The 17359-nt window shown below is 39.2% G+C and overlaps 1 protein-coding gene across 7 annotated transcripts in view; it reads right to left on the minus strand.

Moving 5' to 3' along the window:
* Window positions 1-8397: 8397 nt before the first annotated feature.
* The window catches only part of rnf152 (ring finger protein 152), a 59464-nt gene continuing 50502 nt past the window's right edge, over window positions 8398-17359 (minus strand). For all 7 annotated transcript variants that reach the window (XM_040043641.1, XM_040043635.1, XM_040043638.1 and 4 more), the window contains one exon: window positions 8398-14270. In XM_040043641.1, the coding sequence (XP_039899575.1) occupies window positions 13494-14126 (633 nt within the window). In that variant the 5' untranslated portion in view covers window positions 14127-14270 and the 3' untranslated portion in view covers window positions 8398-13493. The remainder of the gene's footprint in view (window positions 14271-17359) is intronic.

The following is a 17359-nucleotide window of genomic DNA, read 5'->3' on the forward strand; positions in this document are numbered from 1 at the left end:
CTGCCTCTTCAAAGTTAGCTTTAAAAATAAATATTATTAAATTCAAAGCCCAAAGAAATCTAAAACTGCTCCATTAAGAGTCCTCAATCAAGCCTTCAGCTGGCCAGAAAAAGATGAATTTCATGAGATTGATTGGTGAGGCTCTCCTGCATTGTGGATGCTGTCAAAATGCAAATGAGGGGCCATTGTACCCTGAAAAACCCACCAGCCATCAGTTTCTGCTACTACCCCACACAGGCAGACTAATTAACCTGTCATTACCCACACCTGCGCGTGCCAAAGCAACGATCTCATCAGCAACAGAATTGATTTTCTCTCGTCTGTATTTGCCAGCGAAGTGAGGGTCATTTTTCTGAGCCTGTCATTTTTCAATTTGTTTGATCGTCCCCGGCCGGGTCGGGTCAGGTCGGCTGCAGCTTCTCCCGGATAAAGAAGGAAAGAAAGATCAGATCTGAACTCGCCACAAGACTCTTTTATCAGCAACCAATAAAGAGGAATTCAGCAGAAAAGCCTGCACAGAAATGACCATTAACAGCATTACAATATGTTAAAGTAATTTAAAAATGTTGACACAATCGAGATGAACAAATCATATTTAACATACCCAGGATTTCTATTCTATTCTATTCTTATTCTTATTCTAAGAACTGGTCATGCAAAGGTGGTTATCAAATCAGCTAGTCAACCTAGGATTTCCCCATTTAGCTGAGCAGTATCTGACCAATCAGAAGCATGGATGGTTATATTGGCACCAGAGCAGCTGATGTCATGGATTAAGATCAAATTATAATATTAGAAAGTTTTCCACACCATTGTGTGAATGTTTATGAGAAAGAGATGAAAAGTGGTGTACAGGATGGCCAACCACAACGTAGTTAAACCTCATCTGAACTGAGTAAGAGAACCCAGAAGTCAGAACACCAGAAACGATCTGATACCAAAATTCTGTTTGTTTTTCTTTGATATTGTATGTCCCGAGGCGGCAATCATAGCAGGCAGCTTAAAAGTGTTCTAGTGTATCCTAAAGAAGAAAATTGCTTACAAGCTCAGGAAAAACTGCAAACGGTAAAAGTATTTTGGGGTCATGATTTTTATCATTATAAAAAAAAAAGACTAAATGAGCAGCAAGGCTTTCACTTAGCCCACCTTCTCCCAAATGTAACAATTAAGTTTAACATCTTTTATGTAATATCTAAAAAATGAAATGTACAGCTCTGGTATGACTTTGGATGTTGTTCTCAACTAAGAGAACAACACGAGGTTAATATGTTGCTGCTTGGTTTGGATCACTTGCCTTGAAAAACTCCTGATCCTAAGATGAAATCCTAGTGACTGAAATCCTAGTCAACCGGAGAGCGATCCTTTTCTGAAGTGGCTGAATATTTGGTGTCCAGGACACCACAAGCCAATCCAACTGCTGTTTCTATTAGATAAACTTCCATCACGTAAAAACAACGACAGCCTCAATTAATGCAATAGATGCAAGGCTAATAATAGGCGGATATACCAATATTATAGCCTATAATATACTATATAATATACTATAGTAATGCCTACAACAATTTCTATTTCTTGCAGCCAGCACAAACAAACTGAGGAATAAAGTAAAAATGGACTTTTATAAACAACACTTAAAATCTCCTCACTGAGGGAGTTTCTTCCAGGAATGTGATCTGTTATCTGGGGTTACCATGAAAATGTATCCCATCAAAAACACCTTCATAATCTTGAAAACCTAGGATTAAAACTCAGTCTACTGCGATAACCACAAATCCTTCTTTGTATTGTCAACACTGGATGGTATTTGCAGTTAAATCGTCACAAGTAACCCTAAAAGAACCCCCAAAAGGCTTTGTCTGACAGCCAGGTTAATGTCATGGAACAAGGTGCTGTTTAGCACTTAACATCTATGTGACATATACATGAAATTAAAGAGTATCCCTTACTTGAATGATGAAAATTAATTAGATGTTCACTAGGACTGTTTAAAGCAGAGTTTCTGCTGGTGCATGCTAACCATCATGCATTGTATTTTGCACTTCAGTCACTCAAAAGTTCACCCATTATCCTCTGCATGTCTTTTAAAACAAACTTCCAGGCCTAAAACATGCACATGATGTACACCTCTGCTTGGGTAACGCAGAACTTTGTCCCTTAATCCTTTCAAATATTTAAGTTTCCAGTTGCCTGACATACTGTAAGAGTGTTCGCTGAAAAATTGATATTGCTTTTATTCACTCTGTTGCACACTGTCACCCAACACTGCCTCCTATAAATGGGAACCATAACTTTTTTTTCTCTTTCCCCAGTGTGAGGAAGAGAAGTCTCATCTTCTGCCAGGCTTAAACGGATGACAGTCTCGCAAGCTTATGCCAAGAATCCATGATACATCCTCGAGAGCGCTCACATAATACAGTGATACAGGAAAGTAGTCCCTGTGACAGACCTTTAACGCTGTGTGCCAGAGATATGACGAAGCTAGAATTTCTCACTTCTGACTCAGAAAAAATGTAAATGAGCAGCCATCCAGGTGAGGATTAGCAAACTTTACCAAGTTACATTTGGATTTCATCTTTAGTTTAATCCTGGTATGCAGCTTATAGCTGTGTAAAATTGCATTCAGTTTCTATGTTTACATTTAGGATAAGTTTATTTTTGGCTGAAAAAGCATAAAATCATGTATTCCATTACATAAATGCAGAATTTATTTTTTAAAAACAAGTTTAGGAAGGTAGTTGGACCCTTTAAAAATAACATATTTAGTTGTCACAATGGATGTCTTGTAAGATACTATTTAACAGTCCAATTCAGTTCAGTTTTATATGGCACCAAATCACAGCAATTGGTTCAACACACTTTATAATGTAACTTAAAGACCATACAACCATATAGAGAAAACCCAAACAGTCAATGAAACCCTATGAGCTACAGTTTAACCAAAATGTAACCAAATTTCCCCTTGTGGGACAATTAAAGGATTGTTCAATTCTATTCTATTCTATTCTATTCTAGTTTACCGACAGTGGGAAGGAAAAACCTCAATTTAACAGCAAAGCCAGGCTCAGGTGCAGGTTTGAGGTGAGCAGCGAAAGTAGTGTAAACAAGCTGGTTTAAAATACAGTATTGTACCATGCTGGGTAGGGGGGGTAATTGGTCACAAATTGAGACTACTGGAGTGGGACAAAAATGAGAGGTGGGAAACTGGTTTTCTGTGTTTCTTGTTTCTCTTTTCAAAGGAAGGCACAGTGGTTAAGGGGAGAAAATAAAAGAAACTATTATAAAGGGACAACTTTGGGCCTCAAAAGTCCAAATAAAACAATCTCAGAAAGAACGTCTAAGGTCAGAGGTCAGGCCCTTAATTTTACTATTTTAGAGACAGCAATCCAGAAACTAAACTAAATGGATACGTCTTTTGCATTATTTCACAACTCTACTAAGCCATGAAATTTGGCTTGTTCATTCTGCGTAATCTTGCTCAGACAGATCCATACAGTCAGATTTCATTTTGTTTGTGAGTTTGTGGGAAAATGACCTTCCTCCTCTTTTGATCCATGACCACAGTAAAGACGTTTCTGCTGAGTTTATGTTCAAAAGTATAAAATAGTTTTGAGTCTTACTGAATACAACATAATGTTCATTTTGTGACTTGTAGTTTGAATTAAAGGGAGGATAATTCTGAATAAGCTTTAGGGAGAGACACAGCATCCTACTTCTTTATTATATTTTAACTGCTGTAACAGAGGATTTTCACAAGTCTTGGTATAAATAAAGTATCTTTCTATGTATTTGGTGTAATAGAAGCAGCTGTATAATCCACTTTGCTTAAAATAGTTCCAGGTCCATTTTTATGAAGGCTGCGCAGAGCAGATGTGGAGGGCAAGACATTAAACCCTGGACTCTGGTTGATTTTCAGTATTAAAGATGCTGCCCAGGCGCTGCTAGCTGAGCTGGCAGCTCATGTACCGAAGATCCTGCACTGGCCTGGGTCTGAGACTGCCCGAGACCATTTCCAAATCTTTCTTCTTCTTTTGGCTGCTTTCTTTAGGGGTCATCAGAGCAGATCACCCTGTCTCTAGCACCCTCCGCTGTCACACAATCCTCCGCTTGTCCTCCTTCACTATATCCATTAATATTCTTTTCTGTGGTCTTTCCCTTTTCCTCATGCCTGGCAGCTCTATCTTCAACATTTTTGTCCAATATATCCATTATCCCTCCTGCACATGTCTGAACCATCTTAGTGCTTCCCTAACTTTGTCCTATCAAATAAAGGCTAAAAAAATTAAAAAAAAAAGACCCAGATACTAAACATTTCACCTTTGAAACTCCAGGCGATTTTTATGTTGCATGAAGGATGAACACAGTCATCTTGGAGATGTTTACACAAAACAAACTGTGTAATACCCTAAATGAGACTCCTGTTGTGATAAATCGTATCTGCCTGGCATTCATCTCAAAAGTTTTTGTTTAAATATTGAATTTGGCAGCATTCCTATAAGTGCAAATCCAAGCACAAGTGACTACTGAACGCTCAAGACAATGCTTGCAATTTCAGATGTGCTGCAGGGCGTTTCAGGAATGGTCTCCATGGTGAGACTTAAAAAAATATTCAGTTGATATTTTACAAAAGTAACATCATGCTGAAAAGGGCAGATGAGGAACGCTGGAAGGGAGACACAGGGAAAACCATCAAGAATCTGGTAAATTTTCCAAAATAAAAGACTCGGATTCAAAACACTTCAAGTGTCATTTGAAACTGTAGAAATTATGTAAGAGAAAAAGAACATGTAAAAGACGTGATGTCCACAACCGGTGTGTTTCCAGGGTGACTATAAGTAGGACTCCTATTTAAATTAATTGCATCTGCCTAATGTTCATCATAGAAAATTGTATTGTAGCACAGAGACCTTAATTTTGGTTAAAGAGCAACTTGTGTCATATGTGTACACAGCATCTATCTTATCTGTGGTACAGAGCAGCTATGCAAATTTACAGAAGCTGTTGGTACGTGATGAACGGGGAAACTTCTTTAAAAAGCTTTAACTTTCTACATAAACAAGATACTGGAAAGATCTTTGAATTTCCATTTTGGCTTCACAGTCTGAATAGCAACAGCCTTCTGCCTGTTTTTCGTGCTGCGTGGGAAGAGTTTATGTGGCATGCCTCTAAATTACAGACCACTTGTATGCATGGGTATAATCAAATTATCGATCTACTGTGGTAAACCACCCTGAGATGCTACCTTGAGACCGTGAGAACATGAACAAGAAGCATCTCCAGAAAACATTACAACGACCATGAGAGTCATTCATTCAAGAATAATGTAATTAGAGATTTAGGAGAGTGGAAATGGATTTGATTTGAAGCAATGGAAAGGTGACAACATTTTATTCTATTCTTAATGTTTCTATTCCTATAGATTGTATAAAACATACTTCTGGATGTTTTAGTCAGTTAGACGATGTTTCTGTTTAAATTAAGAGTATTGAGATATTAGATGTTAGCATGTTTTTCTGGTGCAGAGGACAGGGATCATACCAAGAAACTGGACAACAGGAATTATCAAACCATCATATTGTGGTAAAGGAGTTAACATCTGTACAGACAACTAAAGAGTAGTTACACTCCTTAGTTGTATCAGAAAAGGATTTACTTCCGTATTTAAAAAGTGTTTGACTTCTTATTTAACTAAATGGGTTTCCTTGGCGACGACCAAGTTGGTTTTAAGGCAGGTTATTAAACATTAGATCACATGTTTGCTGTACATAATTTAATTAACTTCTATTTGTAGTATAAGATCTGACTGTCTGACACAGATGACACTGTGGTATTGGTGGAGTCAGAAACAGAGCTTGAGAAGACTTTAGATGCAGTAGTGCCGACTGAAAACTAGATCCAAATATTAATACTAATACAAACATTATAATTTCTGATAGAGGTGAATTATGAAAATCCCATTTAAATCTAACTCGCCCCCCCTTGGTGCAGTTCATTGGTGCAGGTGTGAATGCAAAAATCACACTCAGGCGCAGACCAAAACAGCCGTACCAAGACCTTTTGGAGGAGCCGGTTTCAGTACGGTTCCAGAGCAGTTCATTTATGGTGTTAAAATTATCTGACCCTGAACCAAACCAACTACAAGGTGTACATTGCCTTACTTTAGTGTGAGCTACAGAAAATGTCTTGTATGCTTTGTATTCTCAATGAGGGGAGGTACAGATATAGATGCGCAATGTAAATTCTCAAGTTTCTCATTTTGTTGCTCTGCCTCAAACAGATCTGGCCAGTGAGCAGACTGAACATTCTCAGGTGGTTTGTAGTGACACATTTTTGTTCACTTGGATTTTTTGCTGTGAAAACCAGATAAACCACATGGAAAAGCTACAAGTTTACAGATTCAGCAACTGATTCGGACCAGACTAAACGAACTACAGGTGTGAAAATGCTCTTAAAAATTTAGAAATTCTGTATCATAGTGGAAGATTGCGTTTATCTTGTTAAAACATTTCGTTTTTATATGCGAAAGGTTATTAAAAAGTGGCGCAGGCTAGCAAAGCACTTAATAGGTGAGTGTCATCATTTTCTTGAATGTAGTTATTTTAAGTTGCAAAGATAGAAACAGTTGCCCGTGTACTGTTACTGTTACTTTGAAATATGCATGAGGTAGAAAAGTTGTAGAATTTAAAGAAACAGCACCAAACCTGCAAAATTCTGTAAAGAATTATATCCACATCTGGGCGTCTGTAATTTGATATATTCATTTGTTTTCTTTCTGGGGTGTAAATGACCTCCTGCCTTTTCTGTGTATGTTTTCTCTTTTACATCAGAAGGGATCTAATGAGAATAAACAGAACCATTTAAATCTACAGGTTACAGCTCAGTTTTGATTGCACATGACTAATTTTAGTCTAGACACTGTTTTGACTGAAATGCTTCTATGCTTGTTTTCATTTCTGACTTCATTATGATTTTTTTTAACTCCTTAAATTCTCACAGCGCTGTTTGTGTTGCTCTTCTAGGCCACATGTACAAGATAAATATAGCAAACAGGCATGAAAACTGAAACCATTAAGAAAGTCCCTTTATCCTGCATTTTTTCTAATGGCCAGTAGTTCCAGTGGCATGTTCCAAAACGAAGTCTGATTATACAGGAACCAGTGGGAAAATAATCTCCTTTGACCTATGACCTCAATAAACAATTTCGTGATAAATGTACGTGAATTTAAATCTTACTGAATGTAGCATAATATTCATTTTACCAAAAGACATTAGGGTGGTAATAATATGTGAATGACATGGCACTTGCACACAAGTGTCCTTTGCTTTCTCGGACAGATTTAATAAATTGCATTTTTTGTGAATCCCTATACATTTGTATGCTACCTGAATCCAGCATTTCAATGGAGGACCAATATAGTCTTGATTGTAAACTGAACTAATACTGCAGAAAATCAATCCAAAATATTTTGGCTGATGTTTTTCAGCTGTAAAGTCTTCTTCCAGGTCATCCTCCTGCTTTGTCTATTTTTATTATGTGTTTTGGAACTTTTGACTGTAACCAAAGTTATGAATGAAGTTCAAGCTCCACTTTCAGGCCAACAGCTGCCAACCACCAAGTGTAGTTGCCCTATTTTTCCACAACACATGCACCTCCTCTAGCCTGCCTCTTAGTTCCTGTGGGTTAGACAGCTCTTCCTCTCCGGCTGGCTCACTTCTCTTTCTATTAGGATTCATGTCCGAATGATGTCAGATCCATGCAGGTTGGCTTCTACTGCTCTCCTGGGTCATGTTGTCATGCATAATGATTGGGATCTAACCTGTGACACTCAAAGTGAGGCACAAATACCCCTGTACAAGAAGTCGAGGTCAGCCAGGTTTCTAGAATATGACTTTAGCAGCAATCCCCAAAAAACTGTGTAAAGCTGCTGTGGAGACAGTCCTAGCTTTATGAAATGCTATTAGTATTTAATCTAGTGGTCAAGAATTAAGCCCCAAGGACTGTTTAATTTCATGGGCTTGTGTAACCTGTTAGAACCATTTAAACTCTACAAAAGTCTCCATAACTGTGGCCATCATTAGCAGCAGCTGCTGCCTGTAAGAAACAGAGGTGTTTTACTGCAGCAAGGCTGGATGCAGTTGGCCCCTGGGGAGCCTTAATTACCACGGTGCCACTATATCAATAAATAAAAAAGAAAAGAGGTTCCTGAGGGTAAACAAAAGGGAGTCTGCTCTCCACTGAGTTTACTCAACCATGACATATGGGATTTCAATACATAAAGCAACAGGGAATATGCTTTTGTTTTAAATCTTTTACATGGCTCAATTTCTTTTAATAAAAAAAGTTGATATATCACCAGAAAATAGGTGCAATGGAGGTTCAATTAAAGACAGAGTCCTTGCTTAGATTCAGTGTTTGCTTTAATATTTCACTAAAAACAGCTGCTGCTTGCTTTGTCAGCCATCATCAGAGCTGACACACACAGGAAACTACAACAGGAACTTCACGGCATTGTACAAACACACAGGCACAGAAATGACAAGCCTCCCTCTACACTTCTGTCCTTAAGTTTCTGTTTTTGCTTTGTTTTTTGTTTGTTTTTTTAAAAAAAGAAAGAAAGAAAGAAAACAGGAAGTACAGGGCACATTTTGATTGGAACAGAAATAAAACAATTAACACAGAGAATAAGAAGGAGATTCAGCGATGTGATTTGGTTTCTCTTTCAGTCAGTGGAGGGAGAATGAAAAGATGAAATGGTAGTATAATGGGAGGAACAAGACTTTCTTCCAGGTGGATTTCATCCGCTGTCTTTAGCTTACATCACATGAAATGATGGATGGATAAAAGAAAAAGATGGGCTTGTTTTTCATTAACCTGTTTTTTCTGCTTTTGAAGTCTTTGTTCATGGCGGCTCATTGCTCACTAAACCGTAACATAGATCTTGGCCACATCACAAATGCACATTTTCACAGTTTATATTGGTTTTATTTGGCGTTTTAAATTTATATTCTTCCAGTTTATCACTAAAAATTTATGATTAAAACTAATGTTCTTAGTCTGGATACTGAAACTATTACATACAGGCATCACATTTAGAGCTATGAGGTTTGTAGCAAATCAAAAGCTAATGGTCACCAAACACTCAATGGACCGGTGCTGGATCTTATTCATAATCCTACTACTGGTTCTGGACCATACTACAGGTCTTAGTATGCCATCATCTATGCTTGATATTTATTCAGATTGATGAATACCATGGTATCTCCAGACTCTTTCACGTTTGTCACATGTGCTCAGTGTGAACGAGCTGAATGACGATTGAGGTGAACGGTGCTAGGGTCTGAGCACAGCTCCCTCATAGAGTCTGTTTCAGACTGTTTAGTTAGAAACGTGCGCTTGAGTAAACTTCCTGGAGTAAACAAAAATGCCCCGATGCACAAAACTGGGCCTGCTGCTGGGTTGATGACCTTCTTCAACCCTATCCAACTCATAATTACAGCTCAATCCAAATGTCCACATCACAGATTCATGGATATTGAGGGGCATTACGCACATCCCTGGCATCAACAGTGTCAACCAAACAACATCGCTGAAAGAGCAACATGGCAGTTTGTGCACTTTGATGTAAAGTTCATCATAAAAGTTTGTAACAGTCCTCTGTTAGCTTGCCTTGTGAAGACTGGTTGTTGTTCCTACACCAACTGCACCAGAAAAAAAATGCACATATGTCTTGCTTAAATTTACCCACAGTTCAAAGTGCAATGACGTTAACTATAAGGTTACTGAAAAACAGCAAGTATGGGAGAAGCAACCATGTTTTCCCTTTGTTCACTCTTTAAGACAAAAGCCTATAAGATGTTCCAGTGAGAGAGTTGGTCCTTTAAGTTCTTGGCTCTAAAGAAATTAAAAATAACCTTAGTTTTCAAGGACTCCTCAGACAGGTGAACACTGTGAGAGGTCAGTCCTTGTAGGGCTTAGGGTGGATATTGGTATTAAACCTGCCATTTAAATGGATGGCTGTGCTGTGTGGGAACATCAGCCAAAGATAAGTTGTTTGGCAAAAACTTTCAGCTACAAAAATACTATCTAACTCCGGCTCTAAGTGTGGACTAAGTGTGTAGTACTTGACAACAGGTTGGCCGTGTTGGATATTTTTTTGTTTTTGTCTCTTTTAAGCCCAAAGATTCCACAGATATCTGAGACATAGATACAAAAAAAAACTTTAGCAGATATATTTGACCTTATGAAGCATGGCTGAATAAACCTATATGGGTTAAGCTGGTCTTTAAGAGCACATCCTCCACTTGCCCCCTTCAGCATTGCTCTTGTGGATTAAAAGTAGCAGTCATGCCACATTATGGTAATAAAACTGTGCATGACATACTTGTAATGCTTTAAACTGACATTTTGACTCAAGTTCCCAGTAGAAATGCTGTGATTCTACATTAGGCATCGAGATATGGGTGTTTTTAAATTTTAACAGTAATAATGGCTTTGGGTTGCAAGGTCCATTAGAGGATCTTTTTGATGATTTAAAGGCAATGATGACATTTTAAGAAATGAATAACAATTTATTAATGTTTATTAAGCAATTATCTCCAACTAACAGGCATAAATAAAATCCAACTTTTTTTTTTTTTTTTAATCTTGGAGAAAGCTATCTCCCCAAAACACCACTTCAACCCCAAGTGTTGAGAAATTAGAAAGTTCTTTAGAGCATATAGAACACAGAGTGCTAGGAGCTGGAAATATTTCAACTTTGAGCAACTTCAAAAGGACCTTCAGCGCTGTTTCGTAGCAACCAGCACGACACAAACCATTTCAGCTGAACTTAACTCCATCTATCCCTGCATCTGCAGAACAAAACAGCTGCCCCCTCTGCACCCTGAACGCCTTTTCAGGAGAGTGTCGCAGAGCTGAAAGGCAAAATATCTGAAGCACGTTTGATTTAATCTCCAAATGTATTTACTTTGAACAGTTTGGAATTCTTACTTTGGCGGCAGTCGATAAAATCATGCTGATATGAATCGAACCCAATAAATATTGAGTATAAATCAAATAATATTTCTTCTAGTTTGTTTTTCAGGGTAAAAGTCATTTTATAGTTTAGGTGTCTGAAATAAACCTAGAGTATTATATTAAACATTATTTTTCTCATGTTTATCATTGGTGTGGTGAAACAAATCTGCGCGCCCTGAATAACTCATGTTTATTTAAGCTCAAACACACAAAAAAGGCTAAAATATGTCAAAGAAAAAGGAAATGATCAAAAATGACAATTACAATCATTCTGTACATGATGAGACTGCTGTACAAAAGCGTTTACCCTGTTTATGTGTACTGTACATCTACTGATTTACAGTAAGCAGACAAAATGCTTGCCTCAACATACAAAAGTGGGAATAAAATGAGTCCAGAAATATCCACCTCTGCAGTGAAATATTCAAAAGCAGATAAATCAATACAGCCCTCATTAACAGTAACCTTACAGCGGCCTCCCACTCTTGACTTGTTACTCACATACTACATAAACTCGTTGTTTTACAGTTCAGCCCATATACAAAGCAGTTTCAGAATTAAGGGGAAGATGAGAAGGTGGAGGAAGATGGCATGTGGGCTGCTGGCGACGGCCTGGAGGATCTGGCTTTAGAGGATGAAGTCAGTATGAGGCGGGTCAGGATGAAAAAGCAAATGAACAAATTCAATCACATGAATAAACATCAAAAACATAAAAACTGAAAATAATAAAACAGAAGAATGCTGCAATTTTGAAAACTCAAATTTTTATGAGCTTGTTGGCTTCCTTGCAGAGAATTTGATGAGAGTATCAGCATCACTGTATCTGTCCATTCACAGCTGGAGCTCAGCTCAAACGGGGAAACCAGCTAGCCTCGGTTGCTTTAAAGTTCAAAAATGTGATTTCTTTTTTAATATATCCAAAGTTCTCGAATTACAGAAAAATGTTTTCTGATTATTTTTTTTAAAGAAGAACAAATGAAAAAAAGAAGAAAAAATATGAATAGAAAATATCAAGTTGTGATTTATTTATTTTTAAACAGGCAGAGATGTAGAAAGCTAGCCAATCAGCTAATTTGAGGGAAAAAATTAAAATTTTGAATATTCATTAACTATTAAAATTAAGTTAACTTTATAAAGTTAACAAATATACCCTCACAGGTAAGCTCTATATTGCCACGTCTTGATGTTCAAATGTTTTATTTTTTAAAGCTTCATTTTGAAAGCTAACCTGCTAGCTAGTTACACGGACACAAGAGGAAAGCGTTAGCCTAGCTAACTTCAAAGTGAAGTTCTGATGCTCTCAAGCTAGTGCAACGTGTTTTTCTTGCAAAGATATCCCTTCTCTATAGCTACAAGACAGATAAGAAGGTGATGCTGAACTTCTCATCCAATTGCCTGAAGCGAAGCTAAATTATTCCTCCAAATGCTCATCATTTTCATTTAAATTAATACCAATTCAAGGTCTTAATTTCTTCATTAAATTGCTTATACCAATTCTCTGTCAATTATGAGTTAATTGGCAATCCTAAGTGACAGCTTTAGATTGTTTTTGTGTGCAAACAACAGGCCAAAGTACAAGAGTATTTATCGTACAGTTATATAAGACAGAAAAATCTGATATATGAGAGGCTGGAACCAATGACAATCAATTCATTTAACATTGTTTATTTCTTAAAGCCCTAATAACACAACTCTGTACTACCTGTGTTTGTATTTCAGCTGGTATGTATGAACATTACAATCCATATTTTTGACAACGCAGCCTTTACTAACTATGTGGAACTATCATCACAGCAACAGTTTGTTCTGCACAGGTTGTGTTTTTGACAAAAAAAGAAAAAAAAGAAGAAAAAAGAAAATTGATTTTAGCTCCCCAGAATATTTAGGCTGGAGGAGGCAGAAGAAAATCCTGCACAGTTAATTCCTGCAACATCAGGGAACGGTGAGCGGCCAAGTCCGGACTCCCTGTACTGCAGCACCAGCTGGAGACATCGCACTCGGAGCGGGCATTCATCTAAACAACTCTATGATGATGCATTTCTACAAACCACAGACTAAACGGGCAATCCAACCACAGCGAGTGTGAGTGTCAGCACAGCTTCCAGCCAAAAACATATCGGCGGGCCAGAAACGTATCTGGAGGGATTCCCAAAGCGTTCTTTCAGGAAAAATGGAAGGAATGGAGAAAAGTGGGTGTTTCAACGCCAGCAGAGTGCTGTCCAATGAGAGGAGAGTGAAGATTTAAATGCATATTTCCATTTCAAGGATTAAAAAAAACTCCACAACATTAGACCAGTTTGTGGCTCTCCTTCCTGCCCTCTTCTTCTTTATCATCATCATCACTGTCTCTCTACACTGCACTGTAGTTTCCTTTAATGCCCTCGATGTGAGTTTAGTTCCCTCTCCTTAACAGAGTCCCACCCTGAGGAGAGGCAGGGCTGGTGGGAGGGAATCCTGAGGGGGTCCGCAGCGGCCTCCCTCAGCCGCAGGAAATAACAGTGAAGCGTTTGGAGATGCAGGACATGTTGTGCAGCACGATGCCCAGGAGGAAGAGCAGCACACACGCCACCAGGATCACTGTGCACACTCCAGACCATGTGGAGCCCTTTCCTGCTCCTCCCACTGGACCAGTAACCCTCCTCTCTCCCTCACTTCCCTCCAAACCTACACCGTCTAGACCCATAGCCAGACCCAGTGGCTGCTCCTCGGGCACAGTCACCACTGTCACCCCCTTCTGCTGGCTGCCGGGCAAGAAGCGACATCCCAGCTCCCCTGGCAGGCCCAGTGCCCGGTCTTTAGCGATGGGAAGCATGTAGCAGCCATTGCTGGGGAGGCGAATAAAGACAGGCGTGTGCTCAGAGGTGTGAGGGATGGCGATGACGGTGACGATGTCTGGGTCATCCGGGAGGTGAGACACGGACAGGCCCGGGGGGAGCTTGGTGACGCCACGACACCACGGGCAGCGGATCTCCTTCTGGCTGCTACGCATTTGGGTCAAACACACCGAACAGCATGTGTGTCGGCAATCCAGGAGTTTGGGTCGCCGTCGGGGGCTGTAGTAGTTAAAGCAGATCTGACACTCGAGCATCGAATCCTGGGAAAGAGTCTCCATTTCCAGGAAAAAAGGTATTTTCACAAGAGGGAAAACACAATTTAATTGGCTCTAGAAGAAACGCAGGGGGGGGAAGGCAGAGCTGGTTTCGTTCACGACTTCACAGTGATATTACGGCCCTTTGGGGGCAACATGGCCCTTCATCTGCAACAGAAAGAAAAAAAAGGGAAAAAAACAACATCAATAAGAATTCAAGGTTTTGTACGCACATTGCAGAACTATCTACTGAGGATCTCTTCTTTTTGATATTCATCATTTGATATCAAGAGTCTGCAGCATCAGCAGGAACTACAACACTTCTGACTCTGGAGAGAAAAAGGACACAGTGCAGCTGCTGTTTGCTTAAAGTCTTTTCACCAAAAACTCATCTCTCGGTAGCTTGCTCATCATTGAATACTCAAACATCGGCTCCAATATTTACCATTTCTCTGATGCAGAAAAGTCTTGTTTTTTTGTGCCCAAACCCAATCTTTCATGACTGCACCGGTGCTTTTGCCTGCAGTTACTGCGGCTTTTAGAAACCGTGCTACTGAGCTGAGCGGTGTGTGTTTGACCTTTTGAAACAGCAACTAAAAAGGTCAACTGACTCACTTGTTCCCAAGCTTTAATCAGCACAGGAAGTAGGTTAAATTTCCATCAGACACCTCTACAGCTTGACCATCTTTTTTTTATAAAGCATCAATTCATTGTTGTAAAATACGAGTGTGCAGGCTGGCTATTTTTACCTGTACAGAAGTTAGAAAGTGGTTACCAGTGATGGTAACATAGGCTGTATATAAAAATGGACATGTCACCTTGATAGTGTCTATTGGTTTGAAGGTTTGGCATTTTGGAGTTCGACATCAAGTTTTTTTTTAATGACAAGTTAGGAGTGGATCTGACTGCGAGAGTGCAGCAGACTCATATTCTAGAAACTTGTCAGTCAAGCATGTAGTGCTTTATCATCTACTTTAAAACTAATAACTGAGAGCATAAACACATGAGACCAGTATTTATAAAAGTTAAGTTGTTGCAAAAGTGGCAAAGATTTTTTGTTCAGAGACTGTCTGCAAAGTGCAACACTAGAAAAACTGAGATCCTGTTAAACATCAAATTTAGAGACCAGTCCCAGAGTCACACAGGCCTACAGACTGGTCAGTGACTGACTGGTCAGTGACTGGCAATCTGATAGAGACCAATGCAACTGCGATGAGGTTTCCGATGTAGCACCATATTGAGGATTTGCAGACATGTGACCACTAACCACACGATTTGTCTGTAATTTGGGACGTGTGACGTGATAATGTAGAACAAGTGAATAAGGCCCAAGAACTGGAGACTGGACACAACCATATCCATGCAGCCTGTCACCAAGGAAAAATATGTATTTCCCAACTGGCTGGCAAAAGAAAACCTCGTTCTGATTGCTTTGATTTCTGGCGTGTGGCTGCAGACGAAGATTGAGTCACGTTTTTGGCTACAAACACTATTCAGCTACTCTAAGCACTAGTGAAACACACACTTAAAAATTGTATTTGCTTAATTAGTATTTTCGGAGAAACATGAAAGACTGCAAACGACCATGGCAATTAGCCACAGCAAACACTGAGGTTTTTGATGCAATACTTTCTTTGCAAATTTCCCCCAGCAATGTCCAGAATGACTTTTTTCCCTAACAACTACTGGTTACCAGGGAAAACAAGAACCTTTCCCTGATATAATAAGAGCAAAGGCAAGAGGCCTTTTTTCTAAACAGTTATATCATGTCATGTTATGACCTAAATGTTAGCATTTAAAATGTATTGATTTAATGTGTATTAAATACAGTAATGTGACCTTCATACGGACTATAGGTTTGAAATCGCAGTTTTGCAAAAATCAGACTTTTTGACACTCAAAACTTATTATAATCTCACGGATGAAGTTAAAATATTGCTTTTATATGTGATTAGTGTTGCTAATGCTAAGAGCCATCTTTCATGGCGGTTTAACATCCACATGCCTGTGCTGAATGTGATTATGCGTTGCTCCAGTAAGCGGTTATATATCAACTTACTCTACAGTTACAGACTTTTCACTTTTCTTGTTTACAACTTCCTGTCCCATTAATTAAAAATATGTTTAAATATGATTGGCTCCGATGATTTCAGATATCGAAGCAACTTTAACTAATAAAAAACATCCAACTTCTTCCTAAATGTTCAATGTCTGTTTAATCTATTTAAAAGTATTAATCTGCTGGATCTGATTTTGAGGAGGTTTGACAGCGCCACGTGCCGTTAAAAATTAACAACCTCCTATCTCATAATTGTCTGTAAACCATGCATGCATTGTGGTTCAGCTAATGAGTACCTCCTGTTCTGGATTTTGCATTCATGTTGACAAAACAAATTGGTTTTGTGCAATCTGCTTGCTACTGCAGCAAAAACAAAATCACAGGGAGAATTAACCAAATGCCATCGTTTGCTGCTCTTATTGGACCTTCAAACTGTGCGGCTGCTGCTTTGTATTAGAGGAGCTTTCAGAACTTGCAAAGATGCTGTAAGAGTCATGTCAAATCACTAAATGCAACATGAGTCAGCAAGAGGAACAGATGTGACTTATGCACAGATAAGAGGCCTAGAAGAAGGGAAGGTACAAGGGTAGTGGTCAAAATACAACAATGCATCATGAAGGATGAGGAGTCGTGATATGCAACAGACACTCTACACATCAGCCGGCAGTGGACTGCAGAAGAGGCGAGTTCACAAGACTCGTCGTCGGTATCTTTGTTAACCACGGCTAATTCTTTTCTCCTTCAGGCCACAAACTCCATAAACAGTTTCTTCCTCCTCCTCCTGCATAATCACGTCTCTACCGTGTTAATCCATGCGGAAGCTGTGATAGTTTGCTTTTGCAGATGATTAAACCCTGTCAAAATAGCACCAAGGAAACAATGAATACCAAACAGGGCCCTGCCGACTTTATATTTTATTTTCTCGCTCAAATTGTCAAGTGTGAAAACTGCTGAGGAGGGAAGGCTACATCTATCTTTCTCTACGCTGCCATCTCGGCGCCGTCGGCGTCCGTCCGGGCACGACTGTGGGCCGACGTCGAGGACGAAAAGGGTGGGTGGGGGTCGGCAAAATAAAGTGTTGACAGAAATGGGGAAAAAGGTGACCACTGATTGCCCTGCAACACTGCGCATCTTACACTGTTATCAAAAACAAGATCTTAGGCAATTAAACTCATCCTCTGGCCCTGTGGGGACACTG

The sequence above is a fragment of the Simochromis diagramma genome, unplaced genomic scaffold (assembly GCF_900408965.1).
Source record: "Simochromis diagramma unplaced genomic scaffold, fSimDia1.1 OVJJ01000602.1, whole genome shotgun sequence".
Classification (NCBI taxonomy): Eukaryota; Metazoa; Chordata; class Actinopteri; order Cichliformes; family Cichlidae; genus Simochromis; species Simochromis diagramma.